Below are 22,529 nucleotides of genomic sequence, written 5' to 3' on the forward strand. Positions count from 1 at the left end.
AATCTTTAACCAGGCCAGATTGCGCAGTTCACTCAAACATAAAACTAGTAAGAGACCTCTTGTAAACGCGCATTCTGCTGCTGTGCTACGTTGAGTCTGATCATGAGAAGATCTTCTGTACTGTTCCTGAGTATAATAGCTGCACTGACTTTTCATTGCAGAGTGAAAGCAAATGATGGTAAGCGAGCATAACTGCAGGCTATTGCACTGTTGTTTATTCTTTTGTAGATGTTTAAGAAGTGTGTTTGCACCAACTTTATGATGTTTTAATCTATTATTTCTTTATCTAGTTCTTACTTTATTTAATTGTAACATTGTCGCCCAGAGAAAGTGCATTGTACACACATTTGCTTTATTCTTTGTTTTAACAACATGCCCCAACTGTAATCTACTATATATTGTTGCATTCTGTGGGGTAAGATGTCACAATGGGCATTTCCCGTTTTAACAGTGAAAAAGTTTAATGCATAACACAGTGTGTGAAACACAAGCTGATAATTATTTAACTGTAACATTATCACCCAGGGAAATTAATTTTAGTGCATTGGACACATATTTGCTTTTTTGTTTGTTTTGATGACTTGCCCCAATTGTCATGTACTGTATGTTGTTGCATTCTGTGGGGTAAGTTTTCACAATGTGAATTTCCCATTTCAACAGTGAAAAATTTCACATACATTATGTGAAACTGAAAAAAAAGCTGATAATGGGCACAATATGTGACGCCATAATATTTATCAAAGCAAAGTCTTGTGATTGCATGTGTTACAACATGTCCCGATCTGATATTTATTACACAATTGTCGCATACAGTTTAGGTCGCACACAGTTTTAAAATATACTTATTTATTGTGTCTCAGTGAGGTTTAGTTTGCAGGACAGATGTACTAATAATATTTTATTAAATAAATATTGCAATTAATACATTTTTGCTAACATATAAAAACCAAGTTCAACCTTTCAGTAAAAATCTGCCTTTATTACATTGATGACCTTTATTTGAATCTATGCCAGGGTGTTGAGTTTCACATGTTTACCCAAAAGCAGGTAATGCTCTTTTTAATGATTGTACACAGGACCTGTCTTAGAAACCACATTAGGATCCCTGAAAGGGTCGTATCTTACTGCGGAAGGAAAGGAAACACTGATTCATACCTACCTGGGCATTCCGTTCGCCAAGCCACCTGTGGGCCCATTAAGATTGGCTCCGCCCCAACCGGCAGAAACATGGGCTGGAGTGAGAGATGCCACAAAACAGCCACCCATGTAGGAATAAAACATAACTAATAAACCTACAGTTAATGTAAAATGTGATTTTTTTGCTTTATCAAGCATTATCCTAGAAATAAAAAAAAATGAATTTGACTCGTTTCAGGTGTCTACAGGAGAAGCAGGCACTTGTGGATTTGTTAGCGAATGTTTCTATGAGTATGGAGATTCCTGAGGTATCAGAAGACTGCCTGTACCTCAACATTTACACCCCATCTAAACCTGGAGACAATACCAAGTTGCCTGTAAGTATTTTGATAGTTTTTATTAAGGGAAATTTATAATTTCTTACACTCATGTTGTTACAAACCCTACATGAGTTATGCTGTTAGGCTGTTTTTTAATATACTGAGAGTGAATGAGGACCAATAAGAAATTTAAATGAAAATACATTGAAAGTGGTCCACACAAAAGACGTAAAAGCTATGTGATAAAGTCCCTGTGAAGTCAGATATTAAATGTGTTGTGTTTCCCTTGTTTGTCACACTCCAGAAAAAAAATGTGATATTAACTAGAATTAATGCTGGAAAAAGATGCCAAGACATAAAATAAGTTATCAAAATCTTGAAAAATGTTGGCTTTCAACGCTGAAACCACGCCCACTCGCTGGAAAACTGCTGTCTCTAAACATTCAAATACCCCTACAATCTGAATAGATGCTTGCGATTGCATGCGGGGGCATGCACCGTGTCACAATTTTAACCCAGCCCAAAAAATCCTAAATAGAAATGGTGAAAAACTTGAATGAATTCAGTACTATTACAGTCTTTTGACGTGTTTCAGCAACACATTTCTAACATTAAATTTTAAAGCAGGGGTGGCCAAACTTTTTCATACCAATGGTCAAAAATAAAACCTGACGGGGGGCCGTGAGCCGCAAGTAAATGTTGCTGTGTTATATTAAAATTAAATTTGCCTTGATTCTCCTAATTTATAATTTTCTACTATTTCAAAAATAAATAAGCAAACATTACTCTGTTTATGCATAACTAATGCAGTTTTATTTTCAAAGGTAATGGTTGTAAAAAAAGAAAAAGTAATCATTTTTACATTTCATTTTGTCTATGTGCCACTGCCTCGATCTCTCCATTAGTAGCCTATAGTACCCAAGTTTGAGTTTTTCGTGATGCATGCTATACACCTTCAAGTATGCATGTACATTATAAAAGATTTATTTATTTTAATTATTTCCATTTAATTTCAATTTACATTTTTTAAATGTAAGAATAATTAAAAAAATGACATTTTAGAAGCTGTTTCATTAGAAATACAAACATCTGGGTCAATGATATTTATGCTTTTTTCTTATCTCACATTAAAGGTAATTGCGCCTCTGCTTTAAAGCGTCAATGCCTCTCTATCGCCATCTCTGGTTTAAACATAAATTGCAGGTTTCTTTATGTGCTGGAAAAACAGATGACATTTCCAATGTAATCCGACCAGAAAACTCAAATTATAAATTATTATTATAAGCTTACCCTTTATGGTAAGGTTAGGAGACCGTTTTCAACGCTGACTTTTTTATGTACGTGCTTAATGACTGATTTTTGTTTATTTTAACCAGAAAAATGTATGCCGCTTAAATAATGACAGAATTTAAATTTAATTTATTTTGTTGCATATTATGCAGTGTGCACACATTAATATTGTTTTAACACTGCAAAAAATTATTTTCAAATTTTTTTTTTAGTATTTTTGTCGTGTTTTCAGAAAAAATATCTAAAAATTCTTAAATTAAGATGCTTTTTCTTGATGACCAAAACGACCCAAGTAAATAAGTCTAGTTTTTAGACCAAAAATATCAAATTGAAGTGACTTTGTGCGTAAAACAAGCAACAAAAATCTGCCAATGGGTTAAGCAAATTTTTCTTTAATTTTGTGTTTAAGAAAAATTTTTAAGATTTTTTTTGCTACACCATTGGCAGATTTTGTTGCTTGTTTTACGCACAAAGTCACTTCAATTTGATATTTTTGGTCTAAAAACTAGACTTGTTTTCTTGGGTCGTTTTGCTCATCAAGAAAAGCATCTTAATCTAAGAATTTTTAAAGATTTTTACTGAAAACAAGACAAAATAGTTTTTCTTGAAAATCTTATTTTGTAGTGAAATCACTTAATTGTTATATTGTTTGGTGTGAAAAGGTTATGGTTTTTATCCATGGTGGAGGATTCCTTCTGGGTTCTGCGTCGATCTCCGACGGACACGTTCTGGCTGCTTATCAGGATGTAGTAGTGGTCTTAATTCAATACAGGCTCGGCTTACTTGGATTTTTGAGGTAAACATCTCACATTAATCGCCATAAGGCTTCTGAGGCTTTTACAGTATATCAAAATATATGGGACAGTCAAATGTGATGATGTTAAGCAGAGTAAACCGTAGCTACAATTCCTGAATGGTTTGGACCCTCAACCTTTTACTTAGTGACCAAGATCTGTTAGTGATCATAGTTCTGGACCTCATTACCTATGAGTGCAATAAAGTGGTAAACATTGAACTTTGAACACTGTTGGTCTGATAGCAATTTGATTTGTAGAGTACTGTTGATAAAGTAGAGGTCTAAGGTCTAGAATGGGCAGACGTGCTAAATGACTTGAATTATAATTAGTTCCATCAAGTGCAAAACAGTTTAACCAATAAAAAGAGCAATTACTTTATAATTATTAAGCCTCACTGTGACAGAGTTGTAGAGATGAACTTCTGTCCTTTAGCACAGGAGATGAGCACGCACCAGGGAACTACGGTCTTCTGGATCAGGTGGCTGCGCTTCAGTGGGTCCAGGAGAACATCCACAGCTTCGGTGGAGATCCTGGATTAGTGACTATATTTGGAGAGTCTGCTGGTGGAGTCAGTGTGTCCCTACATGTAGGAACTCAAAATTCGTAAATGTGCATGATTATGTGCGATTACAAAAGAAAGGGAATCCTTTATGCTCCATTATTTTAGATCCCCGGCTTTATCAAAATGACACATTTGGATAAAGATGTCAGGTTACATTTCGATTACACAAATAGAAGATGATGTAATTCACAAAATTGTATTTAAAATGAAATGTGTTTTTAATAATTCTCCTAACATCTCTTTAAAAGGTCCTTTCACCGTTGTCTACAAACCTCTTCCATTATGCCATCGCAGAGAGTGGCACTGCGGCAATGGATGCTATCATGACCCCAGCCCCCCTGTTAACAGCCCAGGTTAAACATCTCTTTTCTTTAAATAGAAAAAGATATATAGAAATTATAATAATATACTCATTTATCAGTTTTTCTAAACATTACGTGTTTTTCTCTAAGGCTATAGCCAATGCATCAGGCTGTGATGTTTCCAGCACAAAGAAGATTGTTGACTGCATCATGGAATTGTCAGAAGAAGAGATCTTGAGGATAACTCATGTTGGCTATCTATCTATCTATCGGTCTATCTATCTATCTACTCTGGGACTTTCAAGAAGTCATCTGTGTTTCCATGTGTTTGACTCAAAAAACAGGATAATCCATTGTTCCGTTTTGGGGTGGCAACAGATGGCCAGTTTCTTCCAAAATCTCCTGATGAGATTCTTCAATCCCACAAGTTCAACAAAGTGCCTCTGATTACTGGAGTTACTAATGATGAATGTGGCTATCTGCTGCCAAATGTAACCAAAGACCTCTTTACTTTTAAAAGTAAAAATGCATAGACATGTAAACATTATCTAACTGTTTCTTTCATAGTTCATGGCAGGTCCAGGATGGATCGATGGCATGGACAGAGAGCCGATCATGCAGCTTTTGCCAATGTTTAATCCTGATGTAAGATAGATTTTTTATCACTGCATACTTTTCTGAAGTATATAAACAAGAATGTTAAAACATGTATTAGTTACTCATGGTGTACCACATGAGTCAGTATTGGGTCCGCTTTTAATTAATATCTATATTTTACTTATAGTCATATTTTTGGCACTTATGGCATTAACACAGATGGAACACAGTTGCAAATGTTTGGGTTTCCAATTTTGTTTATTTTACTTTATTTACTATGACTTTTTTCTATACGTTAAACCGACTAATATCCATATGGTTCAATTTCTTTATTTCATTTAGCTTTACGATCCATTTCTTGGTGATATTGTGTTAAATGAGTATATGGGCACAACCAATGACAGGATTAAAATCAGAGATGGTTTCCGAGAGATGTTAGGCGACTTGTTTTTTAACATCCCAGCTCGCAGAACAGCAAATTATCACAGAGGTGAGAGTGACCTCTATATACCTTATAATGTCAAACAAGTTCTCTGTTTCCCAAAAAAAGTATAATGTGAAATGTAACTTCAGTATCAGAATCCAGCATCAGAAACCAGTTTAAGCATGATTTTTTCATATTAGATTCTGGTGCACCAGTATACATGTATGAATTCCAGCATCCTCCCAGTATACTTCAAAAGAGAAGACCCAGTTTTACTGGCGTTGACCATGGAGATGAACTTTTATTTGTCTTTGGTTCCTGTTTTGGAAATGGACATATAAAACTGGAAGGTACAGTATAAATATTATTATTATTATTATTATTATAAATACCAAATTATTATTTATATTACCGATCTCGTTCGTTTTTTACATTCATAGATTTTAATAGGCTTTAATGATTTTATAGACATTCTGTAGATCAGTCCAGTGTTTATTTCTTTTCCATACTTCAGAAAAACTCACAGAGGAAGAAAGTGAACTTTGTGAAACACTCATGGCTTATTGGGGAAACTTTGCTCGCACTGGGTAAGTAATATTTGCACCATTTTAATAGATAGTTCATCATTTTTCCACCCTGTCCGTCATCCAGAACCTTTTATGATGATAATTTTTTTAAATAGAACATTTTGAAAAATATTTTTTTCATACAGTTGCAATACACAGTGTCTTTATACTATTATTGAATGACTTGTTGTTGTTATTAGAACCAGCACTGACCTTTATAGACACAAATCCTGAAATAAAAGCAAATGTACTTGTAATTTTCATGCTTGGGACCGTTTGTAACTGGTGGCAGGTCTCCTAATGGTCCGGGTCTCACAGCATGGCCTGAATATAAAGCTGAGGCTGAATATCTCGGCATTGGACTGCAACAGAAGCCTGACAAAAACTTTAAAGATAAACATTTTACTTTCATGACCCAAAAACTTCAACCAATCATAAAAGAACGAAAGGAAGGCAAGTTATCAGTTATAATGTGCAACTTTGTACGCAAAAATACCAGATTATGTTTACAGTATTAGAAATGCACCTTACATGATCTTTTTCTATGGCAGGACCTGTAGTTCATACCAAATTAGGATCTCTAAGAGGCTCCCTCCAGTCCGTGAAGGGTAAGGAGACAATCGTGCGTTCCTATCTAGGTGTACCGTTTGCTAAGCCACCTGTTGGGCCGCTCCGACTGGCCCGACCCCAACCTGCAGAACCATGGCAGGGAGTGAGAGACGCCACACAACAACCACCAATGTAAGATGATCAGTTTAAGGATGTTTTAAACACTCTTAACCTCTTAAACACTCTTAATAATAGATAGCATCTACTTCAAATGATCATTGTAATGCATTGTTTGTTTAGATGTATTCAGGACAGGGAAGGACTTGTAAATGAACTAGGGTTTTTCGCTATGAGCCTGGACGTTCCTGAAGCCTCTGAAGACTGCTTGTATGTCAACGTTTATACTCCATCCAAACCTGGTCAAGATACCAAGTTACCAGTAAGTTGGAAAAGAATCCTTACCACAATTAACCACAGTTTTACTACAGTTAAAAAAACACCGTAAAGTAAAACCATGGTTTTGCTAATCGTAATCAAAACACCAAAAACCATGATTTACTATTACATTTTGATGGGAATGCCTGAGACAAAGACCTGCAGACATCTTTTCAATCAGAGGCCGCCATTTTGTTCACATCACAATACATGACGTCAAAATGTTGCAATCCAAATTCTTTCTTTTAACGCTACAGCATGGTAAACAAGTCTTCAGTCAATAGATCGTAAAATGATGTGAAACAGAAGATAAGAGTTATATGAACCAGACAGTACATAACAAAATAGAAAATACACAAATGAAAAATGATCAAAATAAAGGTAAGAAGGTGGGAGTGGGAAGTAAAACATTCTGACATGATAAACTATAGTAGATAACATAGTATTTTGGAAACTGTAGTAATATTTCACGACTTCAGAGTGCCACAGGGATTACATATTTTTGTAGGCTAAAACACGGTATTTTTCACACAGTTTACTTATCTGTATACCGCTGCATATTTGAAATGCAATGCAAATGAAAGTTATCCACAAACACTAACCCTTGTAAGTCCCATGGGGTCAATCTTACCCCTAAGCCACTTTTCTTTAGTTAAAAAACATGGTTCCCTTCTTCTTAGTGGAATAAGATTTTGTGACTTCTAAGGGTGGTTTCCCGGACAGGGATTAGCTTAAACCAGGAATAGGCCTTAGTTTAATTAGGAAATATAGTTTTTACAAACATGCCTTACTAAAAGCATTACTTGTTTGCATTTTGAGGCAAAATTTTAAGATACGTCAGTGCAAGTAGTTTTCAGTTTGGACAGCTCTTACATTTATTTTAGTCTAGGACTAGTCTAATCCCTGTCCGGGAAACCGCCCAATTGACTGTCTGTCAGTATTCATATAAAAAACTGGGCTTTATTCGGTCGTAAAAAAAATTACCTAAAGAGGCCATTTGGGGGGCCCAATTGAAAATTAATTGTAAATGCAAAAAAAAAAAAATTATTTGTCAAAAAAATAAATGCATCCAGAATAAATCTGAAAATCTTAACACAAGACTTAACAAAAGTAGGCCTGGTACTAGAGCACAAACGCAATATAGAAAAGACATGCTCAACCACACACAAGATTTGGCAAAAAAAAACTGTAAAATGGAAATTGGTGGGCTTTAATGCACACACACATGCTCGCACGAACACACAAAGTCACAGTAAAACTTTCACACACATAAAGACACAGACACACAAATAAAGGGCTCTATCTTACACCCAGCGCAATGCGCGACGCAAGTGTCTTTTGCTAGTTTCCACTCTGCGCAATTATCATTTTCACGTTTAGCGCCACATTGTTTAAATAGCAAATGCATTTGCACCCATGGGCGTTTTGGTCTGAAAACGAGGTGTGTTCAGGCGCATTGTTGGTGCGTTGCTATTTTGAGGAAACTAAAATAGACTACGCCATTGACCAACAAAAACCTGCTCTAAAGTCTAAAGTCAATGGCGCAATAGTGTTTTTTGTTATTTAAAGAGCGTATTGGTATGAACCTATAAACGGGTTGACAACGTGGGTTTGCTTATCACATACATGAATGCGCAGCAGCACAAAAACGCTTTTAAATATGAAAGATTAAAGGATTGAATGTAAAAGATTATTATTGAGTCTCTTGGACATAAATGAGGACCGATTATGAGATGATAGAAGGCGCAAAGAGCTGCTTCACCTGTAGCCCTTGTAAGTAAATAAATGCTTTGCTTTAACAAATGCATCTGTTTTTAAATGTTTTAAAAAAAAAAATGCTACCTCACGGTTTATTGTATATGATAACTCTGTACCTATGGATATGGTGAGATGAGAAACACTTTTAAGTAATGCTTAAAAAAAAACTTAAAAGTGCTTAAACAGCTTTCCGCACGTTTGTAAATTCTTTATCTCCTGTTTGTTACAAATAAAGTATTTTTAAAGTACAAACCTTTTCTTACTTGTAAATTATTTTTTGATGATATTGGATAGCCATACATTTAAAGCAATTAAAAGCCTGCTTTTTTACTTCCATGACTAAAAGAAAACGGGTTTTATAGGTTTTAATAAAAAAATAACAATTTCAATACAAGTGAAAAACAACATAATTATTTAACATTAATCTTAAACTGGGGATCTTCTTCCTCCACTTAGTTTTTCAGTTTACAAAGTCATCTAAATAGGGATAAGACATAGCGCCAGAGCAACTGGCTTTTAAAGGGGATGAGAGCTGAGACTCTCATTGGTTTATTGCACGTAACGCCCAAAATACTCCCATTCCTCGTTAAAAAAAAGGACCAACCCTTTTCGACCATGCACTCGGCACACAAACCATTTTTCTCGTCTTTAAATTAACAAAAGTGGATTCGGACACGCCCATTTAGACAATGCGCTTAGACCGTTAAAATAGGGCCCAAAGACACAAATACACATGCATGCGCGCACACAGACACATACACTGACATTCAGTCAAATTTCAAAATGCATCAAAAACTACAAAAAAATTCTAAAATTTCTACTATTTGAAATAATATTTATTTTTAATGTCCTTTCTAATGTTTATATAAACATAAATTCACAAAATGTATCACTAAAGTTGTGATGTGAGCAGTTGGCCACATCCAGTGAAATGAATGGGTCTCTATGGGCATCTGCTGGTCGGAATGATTTATTTCCTAAACTGTAATTGGTTTATGTTTTTTTAGATGACCAAATTTATCTAGATCAATATCTAAAAACAATTTAAATCCAATTTAGATCATAATTTATGGTACAAAAGCTCTTCAAATCTCCCAAAACACAGCATTAATGTATAGATGGGAAGTAAACAAAAAAATTTATCATTAAAAATTAATATTTTTTGTAATTTCTGGGGTCATTTTTACCCCCCATCAGTATACAGGACTTTAAAAAAAATAAAGGATTTAAATTCTTTGAACCAAACCAGCTGAATATTGGTTACAGAAGGAAGAACTGAAATTGATCATTTTTTAAAGGGTACCTTGAGTTTGTTTCAGTCATAAGTTTTGTAAGCTAAAATGTCAAAGTATCTCTTATTTTAATGACCAATGATCTTGAAGTTCTCTCTGGAAATGTCAGATTTTTGTGTGTGTTTTCAGGTTATGGTTTGGATTCACGGCGGAGGCTTTAGTTTAGGTTCAGCCTCACTGTACGAAGGCTCGGTTCTGTCAGCGTATCAGAATGTGGTTGTGGTGCTGATTCAGTACAGATTGGGTCTGTTGGGATTCTTAAGGTATGTCTTAAACAACATTGCAAAACAATTAATTTACAGATGTCATTGTTTACCATCTTTATAAAAGGCTTAATGTCACATGACAGAAGCTTTTTATTATGTTAGAGGCAAAAATATTTGCTCTGACATGAATAGTTTGATCTAAAACTCCAAAACTCAGCCTCCATACTAGGCAGATTACTAGGTTTTGGGGGGAGCTGTTCTGTTGTTTTTTTTTTTATTTTAATAAGAAAATAAAATTTAGCGTCTTTATGTTTTGTAGCACAGGAGATGAGCACGCACCAGGAAACTACGGTCTTCTGGATCAGGTGGTTGCGCTTCAGTGGGTCCAGGAGAACATCCACAGCTTCGGTGGAGATCCTGGATCAGTGACTATCTTTGGAGAGTCTGCGGGAGGAATAAGTGTTCATTTGCTGGTAAATGTCTATCTTTTATGGATATGAACAGGGCCGCCTTAACCTAATGTGAGGCCCCGGGGCTAAGAGGTTTTGTAGGCCCCCCTTCCCCTCGATTTATAGTCAAATTTTTTTTTTTTTAAGTGTAATATCTAGGTAATCTACATCACAAAATGCATTAGTTTCTTTCGAGACATACAACTGTGAGTTTTCCCTCTTTGAGCCAGAAAACACCATAATATTGTTATTAACATATCACTGAGCCCACTTGAGCATAAACACAAGACACTTTATTTAACAACCACACACAGCAACATGTGGTGATAATAAAACCAAAATGTGTGAAAGTATATATGTTTATAAGCTTTATATTTATATAGTTTTTGGAATATACAAATTTGCAGAAAATTGCCACTCATACTTAAATGCTCACCACAGTTTTAAAAATATAATAAGTTAAAGTTTGTTTTAAAGTGAAAATGCATTAATGATAACAAAAGATAAGTCTTTATAGACAGAATCTTGTTAAATGCATTAATGATAACAAAAGATAAGTCTTTATAGACAGAATCTTGGTTTTTAATCAGTTATTTATTTTGTAGGCTATTGAAGATATAGTATGCATTGTATTTAGTATTTATGCATACATAAGCATGTAAAACGACCAAGTATGAATATGCACAAGACAGACAGGGAACATACCTGTATATAAGATCTTTAGATAATGAGATTATAATGGTGCTATCAGGGGATGATCATTTGAGATGGTCTTGTCGCTCTTTACTTTCTTAGACTTGCACCTTTACCGTTGCGTCTCTTTCTCGTCTTTCTAAACCAACAGATGTGTGTACTGTGAGCTAACGTCGCGTCAAACATCGCTCCAGCTGTGCACGCGTCACTGATATAAACGCGAGTAAACTTAAACTTTATAACAACTAACAGCATTATGTGCGGGAACTCCTTTCTTAATTTGGCGGCACAGTTTCTTGTGCACTTTTGGAGAGACTTCTGCATGCCAGAGACTCAGACAGCTGCACGAGCACAGAGAGAGCGAACGAGCGAGCGCGCGCACGAAAGAGAGAGAGACCTGCACCTCACTAGTGCTTATTATGAAATTTCAGAAATTACTCTTTCATTTGTTGGTGGATTATTTCCTGTTTCTCTGTCATACTCAGTCTAACGTGCAGGAATGTCAAGTTGACAACGCGCACTTAATTACATTAAAAAATATGTTACGTCTGACATTTTATTTCACGTTAAGTTACAACGGACCAATCAGCAGCCATGTAACGTTCAATTAGAGTGATTGACAGAAAACCTGACAAGTTACAAAACAATATGACCTTTTCAGCTCATCATGAATGCAAACTTGGGAGGCCCTTGAACTTGGGAGGCCCCTGGGCTTCAGCCCAGGTAAGCCCGTGCATTAAGGCGGCCTTGGATATGAAGTATGTTTGTAAGCAACCACAGAACTAAAATGATCTTAATCTGCAAAGCTTGCGAATAATGTGTAGCGTAAATAATAGAAGTGTTATATTAAAGCATCTTTAAGTGGAGTCACCATTTGATGTTGAGATGATTTTAAAAGGGGACATTTCACAAGATTTTTTTAAAAGATGTAAAATAAATATTTGGTGTCTCCAGAGTACATCTGTGAAGTTTTAGCTCAAAATACCATATAGATAATTTATTATAGCATGTTAAAATTGCCACTTTGTAGTTGTGACCAAAAATGTGCTGTTTTTGGGTGTGTCATTTAAAATGCAAATGAGCTGATCTCTGCACTAAATGTGCAGATTAAGGGGCAGTGTTATTATAATAAGATCCCCTTCTGACATCACAATGGGAGAAAAATAACCTATTATTTCACATGCTTGCAAAGAATGGTTTACCAAAACTAAGTTACTGGGTTGATATTTTACACATTTTCTAGGTTGATAGAAGCACTGGAGACCCAATTATAACACTTAAACATGGAAAAGTCAGATTTCATGATATGTCCCCTTTAAACATCATTGAAGGATTTGCATTTATCCTGGGTTCTTATTGGCTACTTTCTCTTTATAATTTTATATCATCCATCACAAAATATTTTGTTCAATAAAATTTGGTAAAAGACATTACTATAGTGAAAGAAATTCATATGTTGGTTATATGTTAATTATTTATGCCTACAAAACTAAAAATAAACCTTCAGATCAAAATATTTGTAAGGTCAAGAATATCATTATAGCAAAATTATATATACTCTAGTAAATGCTGGGTTATTTTTAACTCATGGTTGGGTCAAAAAGGAATGAACCTAGTCTTTGGGTTAAATCAGTGGTTCTCAAATTCTGTAGGGTGAATTTAAATTAAATAAAACGTAATTATTATACAGTTTAGCGCTGTTGGTTTGTAGTCTATAATTTTATGAGGTTTAATTACAAAGTATTTTTAATAATTTATTTATTTGCAACAATTCGCGGACCCCAGTTTGAGAACCTACGGAGCCCCTAAGGGGACATGGAGCAAAAATTAAATAAAGTTTAGTTTCATGTTTTCACGCGAAACCTTTTTTTTTTAAAGTTTAATTTTGCGTGCTCACGTGAAGCTATCGCGCGTGCACGTGAAACTATCGTGATAGCACGCGAAATTAAACTTTAAAAATTATTCTGCACATGAAGGTTTCGCGTGAGCACGAAGGTTTCGCGTGAGCACATGAAAGTTTCGAGTGAGCACATGAAAGTTTCGCGTGAGCACATGAAACTAAACTTTATTTAATTTTTGCTACATGTCCCCTTAGGGGCTCCGTACTTTTCAGATAAATTGATGTTGTTTTAATTCATATTTAGATATCTTTTCACCAGAAATAAGGTAAATACTGGTTAAATAGTCAATAATACAAAAATACTGAGCATTGAACTTTTTAGAAACCATTTATAAACATTAACTCGAAAGCAAAATGAATCATATTTTCCATATTTGTATTAACTGTGTTGGTTGTTTATAATCTGAGGTCACTTTTTTTGTCTTGGAAAGATGCTTTCCCCATTGTCCTCTGGTTTGTTTCATCGTGCCATAGCACAAAGTGGGACCGCCTTGTGGCACGGCCTCGAGACGACCAATCCTTTACCGTCAGCTCAGGTATCATTTATCTTACTGTTCTTATTATTAAATCTGATTTTATCTTCAGTTATCTAAATGTATTACGCACATATTAATCTGTATTTCAGGATGTCGCCAGATCATCAAACTGTGACAGCAGTGATTCAGCAGGCATTGTGGACTGCATCATGCGCTGGTCAAAAGAAGAAGTTGAGAAATACTCCAATCAGGTGAGAACCTCAGGTTTGGTAAAAAAAAATGCTGATAAACTGCTTGAGATGTATATTATATAGTCAGATATATGCTCAGTCCTTTCATTTGACCATTTGGTAACTGTTTGTTATGATTGTATCCATGTTGTTTATAGTACAAAATGCTGCACTTCAGAATGGCCGTGGATTCATATTTTCTGCCTCGTCCTTTAAAGGAGATCATTGAGAAACAAGAGTTCAGTAAAGTTCCTCTTATTACGGGCATTACTAATGATGAATTTGGCTTTTTATTGCCCGTGGTGAGCAAACATTTCATTTATTATACTACACTTGGCAACAGGATTTTTTTTGTATCCACACATATCTACTATGATTGTTTAATATATGAATGTTATTTCCTCATAGTACTTTGAGGGTCCAGATGTAATTAAGGGAATGACTAAAGAACAAGCCACCGAAGCGTTGAATTTTGCGTATCCTGATGTAAGTTTTGACTCAAAAAAAAAAAAAAAATTATATATATATATTTTTTACTGATAATACCATTTATGTTTTATGTGTGTCACTCTACAACTTATTTTTCTACCATAATCTGAATCACTTTAATGCCATGTTTTCAATAGCCTGAGGATCGATGGATCCGTGAACTGGTGGCAAACAAGTACATAGGCGACACCACCGACCCCATACAAATTCGAGACATTTATAGAGAGATGATGGGAGACGTGCTGTTTAATATCCCTGCTATCAAACTGGCAAAATACCATAAAGGTGAGAAATAATGATTTCTTAAAGAGACACTGCATTTTTTTTAAACATGCACATTTTCCAGTTCCCCTAGAGTTAAACATTTCATTTTTACCATTTTGGAATCCATTCAGGTGATCTCCGGGTCTAGCGGTACCACTTTTAGCATAGCTTAGCATAATCCATTGAATCCGATTAGACCAGGGGTGTCAAACTTAAGGCCCGCGGGCCAAATCCGGCCCGCCCCCTTATTTCATCTGGCCCGCGAAAGCTTATAAATTATGTTAATTATGTGGCCCGCGAGAGTTTACAGATTATTTTATTGTTATTAAGTTTTATTTTCTGCAGGTTATTTCCTACATTGATTTTTTTAGCAGCCACCAATACTCATTTTTGTCCCGCCAAAGTCTTTTTGTAATGTAGTTATAGTGATAATGTTGATGATTGCATGAGAGAGAACGAGCAGTGCCCCGCACGCGCGCATTACTAGAGTGGGCGTGCGAAGGCTGCAGCGCCCGGAGGTCGCATTTCCAGGCTGCATACGTCATCAAGACTGTCTTTTTTCAGAATATTAACAATTATAAAGTTAAATATTATTCTTCGTTTATAGTAAATAGTTGTAATATGCGCATGACTTGCGAATGTAATGGTCAGTTAACTTAAATAAACCAGGCTTGATGACGCTGCATATGCGACCTCCGCAGGCTGCAGCCTTTGGAAACGGACAGTATCTGCTCGTTCTTTCTCTCCCTCTCTCGCGCCCGCTCACGTGGATCCAGCGAGAAAATGTTTTCCGTCTCGTTTGCAGAAATGTTTCGCGATGTCCAGCTGGGATTAGTTTACAACGCGTCTATTCCCGCTAAATACGCGAACTAATGACTCATCTGAACCGATTACTTTTAATAAACGATTGAAACTATTGATCTGTAGCCTACAACACTGAACTCATGAGACGTCAGTCAATCAGACACTCAAAGCCAGGTAAACAAATCACAGCTTTTTTGTAAAGAGGGCAAGAAATGACAAGCCAGAGTATATGTGTCTAATAAATGCATATTGTGGTGGAGATTGTAAAACTCTTTATTAGTATCTGAAAATGCCTCTCATTTTCTGACCTGCACAATGAATGATAACAGAATATTTTGAGTGTACTGTACTCACATACAACTTGTGTTTTTGTCACCACAATTATTTTTTAAAAAATCTGTAGAATAGTTTTACTCTATACACTTTGTCATTATTTGCCTGGGCTTCTACTTTCAAAGCTAGGTATTAATTGAGTTATTAACAAAACCAATAGCAATCAAATGCAGAGAAAATTATGCAATGTACAGTAATAAAAGAGTTGATACATTCATACAGTCGTTCAAATACAACCGGCCCTTTGAGAGCAACCATAAAGCTGATGTGGCCCGGGATGAAATTGAGTTTGACACCCCTGGATTAGACCATTAGCACCGCGCCAAAAAAATAACCAGAGTTTCGATATTTTTCCTATTTAAAACTTGACTCTTCTGTAGTTACACCGTATACTAAGACAGACGGAAAATGTAAAATTGTGATTTTATAGGCAGATATGGTTAGGACGCATTCTGGCGTAATAATCAAGGACTTTGCTGCCGTAACATGGCTACAGTAGGCGTAGTGATTTTTCGGGCAGTGCGTAATAAGTCCCCTTGATAACTTTTAATAACAGGGGACTATTTTCAGGCGCTGCATATTGAAAACTCTTTGGTAATTTTTTGCGCAATGCTAATGGTCTAATTAGATTCAATGGACTATGCTAAGCTATGCTAAAAGTGGTACCGCCAGACCCGGAGATCGACTGAATGGATTCCAAAACGGTAAAAATAAAATGTTTAACTCTAGGGGAGCTGGAAAATGAGCATATTTTCTTGAAAAAAAGTGGAGTGTCCCTTTAATTATTAATTTGCTGATCAGATAGCTTAGCTGGTAGATCATTGTGTAAGCACCATAAAGATCATTGGGTTCGATCCCTAGGGAACACACATACCGATATAAAAAATGTCGCCTTGGGTAAAAGCATCAGCTTTGCAAAGTTACAGCTTTTTAAACATGTAGATTAGGCTTTTAACATAACGTTTGTCTAAAACTTTACCATCTAATTTTGTATATTGTAATTTTAGCCTCTGGAACCCCTGTATACCTGTACGAGTTTCAGCAAACTCCGAGTGTGATCAAGAATAAAAGACCCAGCTTTGTTGGCGTCGACCATGCAGATGAACTTCTCTTCATTCAGGGTAGCTGCTTCACGAAAGCCCACATTAAGATAACCGGTAAGACAAATGTATCAGAAACATACAGAAATAAGCAAAAATATTCCTTATCAGTCAGCAATAAACGCTCTGTCATATTTTACTGTTTTTAGCCCCATTTACCCAAGAAGATGAAGAACTATGCAGAACGGTGATGGCGTACTGGGGAAACTTTGCTCACACTGGGTAAAATATCTGCTTAAATCTGAATAATGTTTTGTTGTTTGCCTCTAATGTATTTGTGCTCCTAGGTCTCCTAATGGTCCGGGTCTGGCAGCTTGGCCTGAATACGGAGCTGCGGGTGAACATCTCGGCATTGGACTCCAACAGAAACCGGGGAAAAACCTGAAGGAAAAACACTTCAGTTTTCTGACCGAAACGCTTCCGGAGCTTGTGCGTCTCGGTCGAGAGAAAAGAGAGCATTTGGAGCTGTAAACTCGTTCTGTTAAGAGGGACACAAGGCACTTAAAAACAACATTGCAAAAAATGATTTTCAAGAAAAAAATTCTTAGTATTTTTGTCTTGTTTTCAGTAAAAATATATAAAAATTCTTAAAAGATGCTGCTTTTTCTTGATGAGCAAAAAGACCAAAGAAAATAAGTTTAGTTTTTAGACCAAAAATATTAAACTTAAATGATTTTGTGCATTAAACAAGCAAAAAAATATATATTTTTTTAATTTAGTGTTTAAGAAAAAATTTCAAGATTTGTTTGCTTACCCCAATGGCAGATTTTTTTTTGCTTGTTTTATGCACAAAATCACTCCAATTTGATGCTTTTTCTTGCCAAAAATATCTAAATTTAAGAATTTTTAGATATTTTACTGAAAACAAAAATACTAAGATTTTTTTTCTTGAAAATAATTTTTTGCAGTGAAGGCACTGTTAGATATTTAGGAGGAGACACTAAATATAAGAATAAAAAGTAATGAGCCAAATGTGATTTAAATCTTTTGAATAGTTTGCAATGTAAAGGGACAACAACATAAGAAGGGAAATATTTACATTGTATGCAGGCTACAGTATATCTTGATATCAGTTTGTGGTTTGGTTTAGGAAGTGTTTTTTTAACAAACTAGATCCAACTTACAAATTCATGATTTCAGATTTTATCAACTGATATACTAAAAATGTACTTAAAAATGACCAATTGACCTTGTGAACAAATCTGTTTTGCACTTAAAAATAAAACACAGGGTCAGAAAACATTTTTCCTCCATTTTATTGAGAACAAACCAAAGCTAAAGCTGCAAACCTCCCTGAATTTGAACGCAACGGGCTGCATACTAATCATGAATTGGCGCTCAAAGTTAAAACTGGCAAATTTACACAGACGACAATGATCCAACTATTGACAATCTTCTTAATAGCAAATTGACAATAACATTTTCATAGTACGTTTTCCCAATTAACATCAAACATTCTTGAATTATTGTGTAATTATTTTGTATCATTGTGAACACCCTTGACCGATCGCTTGCTTCTTGAATGGAATTTATAATGGAGTTAATACAGCTGACTTTCCATTTAAGGAATTAAAAACCTCAAAACTGCAAGATGAACGTGCAGGGCACAGTGTTTTACTGAAGTTTCAAGGCTACATCACAGTAGCGGCAGAGAGAAAGAATATAATAAATAACAATAGGAAACTTCTACCTAAAAGTCGACATGAAACTAGTAACCCATATTTCATTCTCAAGAAACATTTTATGACATTAAATAGCACATCTATATCAATTTGAACCTTAGTTGCTGTTATTGCTGTACCTTTATTACATTAACCAGCATTACATTTCTGCAATGACCATTTGCTTCATTTTAGAAAGGCTGTAATGTAATGTAGCTACATGGCTATTTGTTAACATTAACCAATGGGCTATGTGGCCGTGGTGACATCAGCCAAATAAAAATGATAACATCTGGAAGACAAAACGTATATCTTTGGAACAGTATGCACTTATGTCTTGTACACAATAAACATGTGTATTAAAAAACCATATAGGGTCAATAATGACCCTGGACAACAAAACAAGTCATAAGGGTCAATTTTTCATCCAAAAGCGGAATGAATAAGCTTTCCAGCGATATATGGTTTGTTAGGATAATATTTGGTGATACAACTATTTCAAAATCTCGAATCTGAAAGTGCAAAAAATCTAAATATTGAGAAAATCGCCTTTTAAAGTTGTCCAAATTAAAGGAAAACACCACAATTTTTCAATGTTTTGCTATGTTCTTACCTAAACTTAGACAAATTAATACATACCTATATTTATTAAATGCGTGCACTTTTTCTTTATACAGCGCGTTGTGAATGTGTTAGCATTTAGCCTAGCCCCATTCATTCCTTAGGATCCAAACAGGGATGAATTTAGAAGCCACCAAACACTTCCATGTTTTCCTATTTAAAGACTGTTACATGAGAAGTTACAGGTGGCATAAAATAAAATGTGCTTCAAACGGTGGTGCTTAGTCATTAGCAACAATATTATCACATTTTTTGATATATTTAAGGTAGGAAATGTACAAAAAATCATCATGGAACATGACCTTTACTTAATATCCTAAATAATTTTGACCCATACAGTGTATTGTTTGCTATTGCTACAAATATACCTGTATGCGACTTATGACTGGTTTTGTGGTCTAGGGTCACAATTTTCACGTTGTAATTTCACGTCGACTTTTAGTCAGCAGGCATAGACATTTTCGAATATTAATTGGCATTTAATAAATATTAAATATTTAAATTAGCAGCCCATGTAAACAACTTAAATGACATATTGTCTTATTTTGAATCAAATCAGTACTTTTACAACAGCAGCCCACGTAAACGTAGCCAAAGCCATGAGAATAATCCACTTAAAACAATTCTCATTTAGAGGTTGTTAACCCAGGCCATATACTTAAATTAGTTTATAATCATATATACACAAAAATCATAAATGTTTACATATTTCAACGCATTTATATGTATACGTTTACTTTACATCATACTGGTTGATGGTTTGAAGTAATGCTGCAGTCGAATATAAAAGTAGATTTTTTCCTCGGATGAACATCTACACTGCGTAGGGAAGAGCACTTGGAAGAGAGCTGCACAGCTGGATGAATGAAATCACTGTGACAATGAGACGATTGTTACACAGTAAAGGCGTAAAATGTGGCGACAACTCAATCGTGTTGCAAATTAACAGAACTCAAAAATAAAACTATGTCATGGACTGAAAAATCTGAAGGGAATGGTTTGGTAAGGCAAACCATTCTGAAATTAAGCTTAAAACTGCTAAAATGTATTTCTTACTAGGTGTTTTTGTCTTGTTTCAGTAGAAATATCTAATTTTTTTTAATTAGGATGCATTTTCTTGATAAGCATAATGACCTAAGAAAATATGTCTAGTTGTTAGACAAAAAAAATATACAATTAAAGTGAATATATGCTTAAAACGAGCAAAAAAAAAAATCTCAAAATGGGGTAAGAAAAAATCTTTAAATAAGTTTACACTGCAAAAAATGATTTTCAAGAAAACAAATTCTTAGTGTTTTTGTCTTGCTTTCAGTAAAAATATCAAAAATGTCTTTAATTAAGATGCTTTTTTCTTGATGAGCAAAACGACCCAAGAAAATAAGTCTAGTTTTTAGACCAAAAATATCAAATGTAAGTGATTTTGTGCATAAAACAAGCAAAAAAATCTGCCATTGGGGTAAGCAAAAAATCTTGAACATTTTTCTTAAACACTAAATACAAGAAAAATGCAAGAAAATTTTGCTTACCCCATTGGCAGATTTTTGGTCTAAAAACTAGACTTATTTTCTTGGGTCGTTTTGCTCATCAAGAAAAAAATTTTCTAGTATTTTTTAATTTTTTCAAATCTTAATTTAAGAATTTTTTGATATTTTTACTGAAAACAAGACAAAAATACAAAGATTTTTTTCTTGACAATCATTTTTTGCAGTGTTCTTCTTTCTTAAACACTTAATACAAAAAAAATTTTTTAAGCACAAATTCAGTTACATTTTATAATTTATTGTCTAAAAACCTAAGTGAATTGGTGCTTCAAACAAGCAAAAATATTTTTTGTATTATTTTTTTTTAGAAAAAAGTCAACGTATTTAAGGATTTTTTTCTTGCCCCATTGGCAGATAATTTTTTTGCTTGTTTTAAGCACAAATTTATGGAAGCCCATTTCCGCCACATAAGAAAAAAAATCATGCTCTGATAAGTCGTAATTATGAGATATAAAGTCGAAATTATGACTTTTAAAGTCATAATTATAAGATAAAAAGTCATAATTATGAGATTAAAAGTCAAAATTATGAGATAAAAAGAACTTTTTATCTCATAATTTCGACTTTTTATCTCATAATAATTTTTTCTTATTTGGCGGAAATGGGCTTCCATACAAATTCAGTTCAATTTTATCATTTTTTGTCTAAAAACCTAAGTGAATTAGTGCTTAAAACAAGCAAAAAAAATATTTTTGTATTAAGTGTTTAAGAAAAAAAGTCAACGTATTTAAAGATTTTCTTCTTGTCCCATTGGCAAAATGTTTTGCTTGATTTAAAGCAAAAATGTACTTAAATTGTATTTTTAGATATTTCTACTGAAAACAAGAAAAAAACAACAGTATTGAGACTTGCCGACCTCCATCATTTTACAGTCGGTGTTATCGCCTATTCAAATATTTTAAATACTTAAATATGTAAATATTTTGAGGTTACTTTAAGCTGTGTGAAACATTGCACAGTACTGTCAGCACGCAAACATTTTGGAAGTGCACTTCCATGTCATGAATGTTCGTGAGTTGTAGTTTGGATTTTACAAAAATAACGTTCACAGGAAAACTAAATAAATAAATTACATTAATAAAAAGATGCTTAGCCATGTTGGGGACATAATCTAAAATAAATACAAATCACGAAACCACAGGATTTCGGGTGAAAATCAGAGGCACACTCAGCTTTTTCCAGAGTATGTGGGTGAATTTTCACGTATCTCGCGTACCATTTTCAGGTTACAAAAATAAATTAATTAAAAAGCTGATAAGAAAGGCTTAATATTATACAACCTGTATGTGCATGTCGCTGTAAATATACCTACGCAGATGCAAGCATTATGTTTGTGTCCCTGACAGCTGTTTTTTTGGGTTGTATCTGGTAAATCGTGTATCTGATGGGTACAGTTGAATAAATGCGTGCGTTGTTGACTATCAGGACGTCCATGACTGCATGTTACGGAGCATGGCCTCAAAGCGCTCCATGCAGGGTGGCTGGGCGTGAGACAGCTGGTCCGTCAGGCGACTGTACATACTGAAGGATTTCAACTCCAGCCAGATGAAGCCGAAGCGGTCGTCGTCAAACAGGACGAACAAACCAGGTGTGCGTTCGGGGCTCGTAAAGCCGTGGCCGGCGATCAGGCCGGTTCCGTAAAAACTGAAATGCGTGAAGAAATTCGGGTCAAAAATCCCAAAATCATTAATTTTTAGTTTGACATTGTTAACTAACGTATTACCACAAAAAAA

General features: G+C 34.8%; 2 protein-coding genes across 3 annotated transcripts in view; one reads left to right on the plus strand and one right to left on the minus strand.

The window, feature by feature from the left end:
• Window positions 1-18,215, plus strand: ces2b (carboxylesterase 2b). The gene is made up of 25 exons (XM_065292175.2): window positions 1-178; window positions 1,077-1,266; window positions 1,376-1,514; window positions 3,410-3,543; window positions 3,977-4,130; window positions 4,355-4,459; window positions 4,559-4,657; window positions 4,753-4,899; window positions 4,976-5,053; window positions 5,348-5,495; window positions 5,630-5,779; window positions 5,944-6,016; window positions 6,288-6,448; window positions 6,547-6,736; window positions 6,845-6,983; window positions 10,159-10,292; window positions 10,555-10,708; window positions 13,709-13,813; window positions 13,903-14,004; window positions 14,142-14,285; window positions 14,392-14,469; window positions 14,610-14,757; window positions 16,881-17,030; window positions 17,123-17,195; window positions 17,261-18,215. The coding sequence occupies exons 1-25, from the start codon at window positions 103-105 to the stop codon at window positions 17,442-17,444; spliced, it is 3,255 nt and encodes a 1,084-aa protein (XP_065148247.1). The 5' UTR covers window positions 1-102; the 3' UTR covers window positions 17,445-18,215.
• fbxo31 (F-box protein 31) overlaps window positions 18,212-22,529 on the minus strand; it is a 12,901-nt gene continuing 8,583 nt past the window's right edge. For both annotated transcript variants that reach the window (XM_065292176.2, XM_065292177.2), the window contains one exon: window positions 18,212-22,440. In XM_065292176.2, the coding sequence (XP_065148248.1) occupies window positions 22,218-22,440 (223 nt within the window). In that variant the 3' untranslated portion in view covers window positions 18,212-22,217. The remainder of the gene's footprint in view (window positions 22,441-22,529) is intronic.

This window comes from Paramisgurnus dabryanus, chromosome 23 (genome assembly GCF_030506205.2).
Source record: "Paramisgurnus dabryanus chromosome 23, PD_genome_1.1, whole genome shotgun sequence".
NCBI lineage: Eukaryota > Metazoa > Chordata > Actinopteri > Cypriniformes > Cobitidae > Paramisgurnus > Paramisgurnus dabryanus.

Bases quoted from the DNA above. Each gene is read 5' to 3' on its own strand.
- ces2b (XM_065292175.2), top strand. From the start codon at position 103: ATGAGAAGATCTTCTGTACTGTTCCTGAGTATAATAGCTGCACTGACT. The intron at 5,054-5,347 runs GTAAGATAGATT...TATTTCATTTAG, and splicing joins TGCCAATGTTTAATCCTGAT to CTTTACGATCCATTTCTTGG. The intron at 5,496-5,629 runs GTGAGAGTGACC...TTTTCATATTAG, and splicing joins AACAGCAAATTATCACAGAG to ATTCTGGTGCACCAGTATAC.